Source organism: Acinonyx jubatus, chromosome B4, assembly GCF_027475565.1.
Source record: "Acinonyx jubatus isolate Ajub_Pintada_27869175 chromosome B4, VMU_Ajub_asm_v1.0, whole genome shotgun sequence".
NCBI classification, from domain to species: Eukaryota; Metazoa; Chordata; class Mammalia; order Carnivora; family Felidae; genus Acinonyx; species Acinonyx jubatus.
Window position 1 is genome coordinate 21,069,273 of NC_069387.1, and position 7,894 is coordinate 21,077,166.

Consider the following 7,894-nt stretch of genomic DNA (forward strand, 5'->3'; position numbering starts at 1 on the left):
CTTTGTCACTCGTCCTTCTTATTCCCTGACACCACTCTTGAGTAACTTTTGTTCTCTCTTTCCACCTCATCTCAGTCTCCTCTGGTGACCTCTTTCCTCCAACGCTCTTTTAAGTGTTGGGGTCCCACAATGTTCCAACACAGACTCTTCTCCCTTCTCACTTTATGTACTTCATGTGGTGAGGTCATGCTCTCACGTGGCCTTAAATACTAACTAAAAGCCGCGGGTGTCCAGATTCTTCCCTCTGTCCCCCAAACCTCTCCTGATTCCACATCCGTGTGCCTGTTTACCCTCCAGGCTGCACCTGAGTGTCTCACAGGCACTGTATTAGTGTGATCATCTGCTCAAACAAAATACCGTACATTGGGGGGCCTAACCAATAAATAGTTATTTCTCACGATAATGGAGGCTGAGAAGTCTAAGCTCAAGGTGAGAACGGAGCCAGCGTCTGGTGAGGACCCTCTTCCTGGTTTCCAGTGGCCACTTTCTTCCTTTGCCCTCACAGGATGGATGAACCGGGGGCTCTGGTCTCTTCCTCCTCCTACAAGCCCTCCCAATACCTCCACACTGGGGGTCAAGGCTTCAGCAAATGAGTTGGGGCGGAGGAGACATAAACATTCAGTCCGTAGCGTTATGCCAAACCGGATCCATTACCCTCACACCTCGGTTGAGTCGTCCAGTTCATTATCCTGCTCTTTCCCACCGCTGACATCCCAACCACTAATAAATACCCACTGAGAAAATCTCTTACCCCCTACCTCCGTAAATCATTCACTCCTCTGAATACTCTTCATCTCCTCCATTTTCTTCCAGCTTGTTGCCTCCTTTTTGGTTTCGCTTTCCCACCCCAGCCGCCTAGAGAAATCATCCATAGACCTTAGAATTCGCTCACTAACTTCCCTCATCTTCTTGACCCCATCCTTCCTCTCCCCTGCCTCGCCAGTCCGCCCTGGGCCAGTCTGATGGCTTGCCCTTTCCACTGTGCCACCCAGGCTGTGGAACAGGACAGTGGGGGGACGCCACAGCCACCTCAGGGTGCCCAACTCAGGTGGACATTCAGGTGTCACCCTTTTCCATCTCCTGGTCACCGGCTTTTCTCTTTTTTCCTCAGCAGCTGTGCCCCACATCTGTCTTTCCTCCTCTAACACTTTTCATCTCTACCTCTTTCTCTGAGCAGACAACCTTGTTTCCCACCTCACAAAGAAAATCCAGACTTTCAGATGAGAACTCATTCAACTCAGTGGGAGGCAGCGTCACCCTGAGGTTAGGACTCAGACTCTGGAGACAGATCCCCTGCCTTCCACGTTAGGTCACCACTTACTGTGACCTCCTTGGGGAAAATTATCTGACCTTGGTTTTACTCTCCATAAAATGGGAAATGCAGTAGTATCTATTTCACCGGGTTATTGTGATGATTTAAAGTGCCTTGCCGTGGAGTTTAAGAGATCAGTAACCATTATTTTGGAAAGCATGTTTATTTTTGGCTCTCGACCCCGCAAGACAGTGAGTGTAAGATGATTCTGGTACCAATTCCAATGGGGGAGGGGTGGCGGGGATCGGGGTGGGCAGTTTCTATACATTCAGGTAATCCTCCGACCTCAGCCGCGTCAGTTCAACTCGATTCTGACACTACCTGCCTGGAGATGATGTCAGATCCCACAGGTTAAGGGCTCAGTCCTACAAGACCGTCCCCTCCCGGCCACACACGCTTCAGCCGCCAGTCACAAGCCCAGGTTGTCATCTGTGCCTCTGACCAACAGATTGGAGGTTCCCCTGGACACAGCCCCCTCAGGGTTGATTAATTTGTTAGAGCGGCTCCCAGAACTCAGACACATTTTCCTGACTTGATCGGCAGTTTATTAGAAAAGGATGTAACTCAGGAACAGCCAGATGGAAGAATTGCATGAAGAATGGTATGGGGTTGGGGCGCCTGGGTGGCTCAGTCGGTTGAGCGTCCGACTTCGGCTCAGGTCACGATCTCGCAGTTCGTGGGTTCGAGCCCCGCGTCGGGCTCTGGGCTGACGGCTCGGAGCCTGGAGCCTGCTTCGGATTCTGGGTCTCCCTCTCTCTCTGCCCCTCCCCCACTCATGCTCTGTCTCTCTCTCTGTCAAAAATAAATAAACATTAAAAAAAAAAAAAAAAGAATGGTATGGGGAGGGGGCTTGGAGCCTCCGTGTCCCCTCCAGGCACACCACTCTCCCCAATCTCCATGTGGTCACCAACCTGGGACTTCTCCAGAACCTCTCCTTTTGGATTTTTACAGAGGCTTCATTACATAGTCATGATTGATGAAGTCATTGGCCACTGGGGGCTGATTCAACCTGCAACCCCCTCCCCTCCCGAGAGGTCAGGAGGTGGAGATGAAAGTTCTAACCCTCCAGTCGCAAGATTGGTTCGCCTGCCAAACCATCCCCACCCTTGGGGGTGGTCCAAAAGCCACCTCATTAAGAAAAGACACTTTTATGGTGCTCATCACTTAGGAAATCCCAAGGGTTTAGGAGTTCTGTGCGGAAACGGGCGAAGACCAAACGTGTATTTCGTATCACAAATGACAACACCACAGAGTGCCATACATTTGGATACTGTCACGTGAGAGTTGACGGTTTCCCAGGCAGGCTCAGCCTAGATAGGAGGTAAGGCCCGAAGAATGACGACCATGTGTTAATCGTCTTGGTCCACCCAAGACCGCCTGGTGCCATCACGACACAGTACGTAATCAGTAAGTCACATGAATATATAAACAGGTGATTAAAACAACGCGATTCCTGCCTCCTCTGGCTAGGAGCATTTATTGAGCACCTGCTCTGTGCGGGGCTCACAGCCCTAAGCACTTGACACGTTTTAATCCACTTCATCCTTACAACCTGCTAAGCAGGAGGCTCTACCCATTTCCCAGACGAAGAAACGGAAGCACAGAGAGGCTGAGCCCTTTGTTTGCGGTGACAGCAGCCAGGGAGCGGCTGAGCCGAAATTCAAACCCACGCAAGTCTGAGCCAGCTCTCTCAATCCATCATGATGTGGCAAAGAAGTTTCCAGATTATTATTTTTTAACGTTTGCTTATTAATTTGAGAGAGACAGAGAGAGAGATGGAGAGTGTGAGCAGGGGAGGAGCAGAGAGAGAGGGACACGCAGAATCTGAAACAGGCTCCAGGCTCTGAGCTGTCAGCACAGGGTCCAACGTGGGGCTCGTACCCACCTTACGGTGAGATCGTGACCTGGTCAAGAATCGGATGCTTCACCGACTGAGTCACCCGGGCGCCCCAGTTTCCAGATTATTTTGAAGGTACTTTGTAAATAACCTCAAAACCGGGACGAACTGAAGAGACCACTTCCAAGGAACATTACACAACTCAGGAAGTGGCAGCAGGCAGCCCCAGCAGAGCAGGACCGTCCCCGGCCAACCAGCTCCTCCTGCTCACGGCACGATTTCCATCACACAGAACAAATCGGCAAGAAATAGGTTCCCACCAATTTGATCCCTCCATTCAGTCCCACTGCATATCACACCCCCAGAGCAGCCTAGAAGCATGGAAAGATTGATGGATGCACTAGCGTTGAAAACCCGCGGAATAGCTTTTCTCCAATGACGTTATCAATCTTGTGCTGATACAATGCCGTGTAACTGCCTGAAAAATGTCACTTCCCAGCAGGACCTGCACAGAGATTTTTGAGGCTACAGGATCTCGAGGAAGAAGGGAACTTGTCACATTGTATTGGCTCCTATCACAATATTCCACGTGTTTTTTGTTTTTTTTTTTTCTTCCAGCCTCCTTTCTAAGCACTTCTTTGCAAGAGTTGTAGATTTCACCTTCAACAAGATGGGTCTTAGAGCTCAGGATTTTTTTTCTCCCCTCCTCTCCCTCCTCACTTTTGGTCGATCTTGTGTTTTCTCCCACAGGCTCTGGCTGATCAAATTGGCATCGGCTGCTCTCTGGTTCGTGGGGAGTATGGCAGAGCTTGGAATGAAGTTCAATTGATGAATGAATCTCGTAAGGGACTGATCGGGGCTCTCCCTCCTCCTGAGGTCTACATAGTTGACCTCATGTTCCATCCAGGCGGGCTGATGAAGTTAAGGAGTAGAGAGGCAGATCTTTACAGATACCTCTAAACGATCAAATGACCAAACAGGGATCAAATGATCAAATGACCGGAGAAGTTCATTAGATACGCTTTCTCTGAAGTTCACCAATTGGTTTTATTTCTTTAAATAACAGTATGAGAAATGTTCTTTCTCTCTGCGTAGAAATGAGGACACTGGGATTGAACTTGGTTGTGTTTCTGATTTCAGTCACTTTTGTAAAGTAGGATTATTGATAGTCCGAACATTTCTAGATTGATTTTAGTACTACAAATTCCTTTCTAAAAATTTGTGTTCATATTTTTTAAAGTGTATGTCTGTTAAGAACACCATTTAATATCCTTCACTGACCCAAAAATCTTTCTCAAACCTGTTCCCGTGAACTGTTTGTCTTCTGTCCTGTCTTGGATTACTTGAAACTATACCTCCAGTTCAAAACAATTCTGATGTCCTTTTACACGTTTTAATGCTGGGTCACGAAAAGAGTATTTTAAATGTATTTAGCTTAAAAATTCTTTCTTTAGAAACTTTTAAATGTAGAAATCGAGTCAATCTTTGTCAGAAATTGTGTTTTCGGTATTCAGAACAAAATGGGGAACAGACACACATTTCAAATGATGAATAAAAACTAGTAATGGGATGACTCTCATCAAATATATATATCTTAGTCTGGCTTTGAGTCTCACGTTTATTGTAACCGTTTTACTCGAAGGTTTTTAAAAGTCAGCTTGATTTCAGAAGTGAAGGCTGAGATGATTCTGTATGAACCGATGTGTAACTTCAAAGAATTTGTATTTCCTTATTTCAAAATAAAGCTCTTTATATCAAATGGTGGGGCAATTACATTTATCATGCCATTTCATGAACTGGAGCATAGATTATAGGATGCAAACCCGTCTAAGCATTTTCAAGTCTGTTTTGATCCAGAATGCATTTAAAGTGGATTACAGAGATATATAAGATGTAACAAGGTAAAAATAAATGAAAAACAGGCCTAAGTGTCGGAAAGAAAGTTCACCAGGGCCAGGAATAAGCTTAGAATTCAAACGCATCCATGAAAATCCCATGCATTTGTTAGCAGTGGGTGAAAATTTGACGCTAAGCTCTCCAGCAGACAATGCAGAGGGAAATGCTATCAGTTACATGATTTATAATAGGGTCCGCTCGCTAAAAGCACAAAGCGGTTTCTCAGGAGGAACAAAGACCAGGGAATTTCCTCTTTGGGAGTTTCATACAGATGACAAATGTAATATAGAAAATAACATCTTTGAAAAACAACCTCCTAGTAAGTTCTGAAAAGGGTTTTCGTAGGCGATGGCCTAACATCAAAATGGATTCCATTCAGAGTCCCTGTGCTACGGTCCAGGTAGACATTACATTTTCCAGCATGGTACAGGCCAAGGGTTGCCCCCCTCTCCCCTTTATTTCATCTTTGAAACATTTGTGTATAATGTCTCTCTCAGCGAGGCTCTAGGTAATTACTGAACAGGAATGAGTTTCAATTATATTTTCAGACAGTTCTTTGAAGTTTATCTATTTTGTGTTACCACGAGACAATACATTCACAATAGCCACACACGGCATAAAATACCTAGAAATAGATTTAATAAGAAATACACAAGAAAAACTATAAAATTTTAACGAGATCTGAATTAATGAAGATACACGCCATTTTCCTTGATGGAAACTCAGCAGTACAAAGATTTTAATGCTTCCCATATTAATATGTGCATTTAGGATCTCATTTAGAATCCCGACACATTTTCTTTTCTGGAAACTGACAAGTAGTAAACTTTATCTGGAAGAATGAATGCATATGCATGCCAATAATATTTGAAAGTAAAAAAAGAAAGAATTGGTTTCATCATATACCAGGACATATATTAAAAGGCAGTAATAGGGGCGCCTGGGTGGCTCAGTCGGTTGGGCATCCGACTTCGGCTCAGGTCACGATCTCATGGTCCGTGAGTTCGAGCCCCGCGTCAGGCTCTGGGCTGATGGCTCAGAGCCTGGAGCCTGCTTCTGATTCTGTGTCTCCCTCTCTCTCTGCCCCTCCCCCGTTCATGCTCTGTCTCTCTCTGTCCCAAAAATAAATAAACGGTAAAAAAAAAAAAAATTTAAAAAAAGTGTTGCCACTGCCATTAAAAAAAAAAAGGCAGTAATAAATTAGTATGGTATGGACATAAAAATAGAAAAATATTAAGAGTACAGACACAGATACATATATATATGTATATATATATACGTATATATGTATGTATGTATATGTATATATATACATATATATATACATATATATACATACATATATATATATATATATATATATATATATATAGGGATTTAGTATTGATAAAAATCGCTTTTCCACCAGGAACAGGGCACAGTGATAGCCTATTCAGTAAGTGACAATGGGAATAATTTTCCCAAGGGAAGATCCTTTCTATAATGACAGATAAATGAGAAGCCACAGAAGAAAATATCTGACAAGTTTGGCTCCGTAAATCTTTCAAATTCCTGTGTGGAAAAATACAGCATCAGCAAAAATATTTCTGTTCAGCAAAATAAAATGTAAGCAAAATCATAGGGAGTAAAATATTTGCAGCATATGTATCAGACATCATGTCAGTGTCCTTAACAAACAAAGAGCTTCTATAAACCAATGAGCAAAAGATAATCCACTCGGAGAATAGTCAAAGACAACGGTGTTTAAGTAGGGACATCCATACAGTGGTAATAAACAGTCGCCAGATCTCAGTAGCCTGTCGTTTGTCGTATTACATGTCAAACACAGGTCAGTAAAGGAGGCTCTGTTTTCACACAGTCACCCAAGGACCCACGCTGACAGCAGCCCTTCTGCTTTATAGCAGTATGACCCAGAACACATGACTGTCTAAGCCACTGCAGTGGGGGCAGAAAGTGCTGAGGATCTCTTTCAGGAATTAGGTGCTTTGGGCTGAAATAACAGGTTATTTGGTCAGAACTAGACCCAGGAAATATGGGGAAATATATGGAACCAAGGAGATGTGAGTTGGAATCCTACTCTGTCACTTAAAAGCTGTGACTACCCCACAGGTGTTGTGGTTGTGAGGTTTCAAAACAACGTATTATAAAGTAGCGTGTTGTTCTCTTCTGGAGGTCAAAGCATTTCATTAAAATTAATACCTAACTTTTAAAAGCAGCTATTAATTGAATACAGAAATGGACAGGTAAATAGAATCCTCTCCCCAGGCTTCCCTCCCCGGCTCTTGAGCAGGTATCCTAAATGAGGATTCGAGTCTACACTGCACTTTTATGAAGTACACATCAGATTTCAAATGCACTAATTCCTTGTCAAAGAAGCACCATTGTCGTCCATGAAAAATACTTTTCCAGATGCTCAAAATACTATGCGAAGTCAAATGGATACTGACCTTTTCTTTTTATTGCCACAGAATTCTTCAAATATGGTAACTTGTTTCTCAACAAGATTATCACCGTGATATTCCTCTGCAGAAGGTGTAATCTGGAGATACGATGCATCAGGAGATGATGGTGTGTTTTCCTTTAGAACTCTCTATTTATTTTAAATTTTTTAATGTTTTTATTTTTGAGAGAAAGAGAGAGAGACACAGAGACACAGAGAGAAAGAGACAGAGCATGACTAGGAGAGGGGCAGAGAGACAGGGAGACAACAGAATCCAAAGCAGGCTCCAGGCTCTGAGCCATCAGCACAGAGCCCGATGCGGGCTGAACTCCCGGACCGTGAGATCATGACCTGAGCCGAGGTCGGACGTTTCACCCACTGAGCCACCCAGGCGCCCCTCCTTTAGAAC

The 7,894-nt window shown here is 44.2% G+C and overlaps 1 protein-coding gene across 10 annotated transcripts in view; it reads left to right on the forward strand.

Annotated features, from left to right (window-relative positions):
- The window catches only part of ARMC3 (armadillo repeat containing 3), a 99,187-nt gene extending 94,898 nt beyond the window's left edge, over positions 1 to 4,289 (forward strand). For 9 of the 10 annotated variants that reach the window (XM_027073619.2, XM_053225383.1, XM_053225385.1 and 6 more), the window contains one exon: positions 3,900 to 4,289. In XM_027073619.2, coding sequence (XP_026929420.1) covers positions 3,900 to 4,109 — 210 coding nt within the window. In that variant the 3' untranslated portion in view covers positions 4,110 to 4,289. The remainder of the gene's footprint in view (positions 1 to 3,899) is intronic. The other variant, XM_053225386.1, reaches the window with a different exon arrangement.
- The last annotated feature ends 3,605 nt before the right edge of the window (positions 4,290 to 7,894 follow it).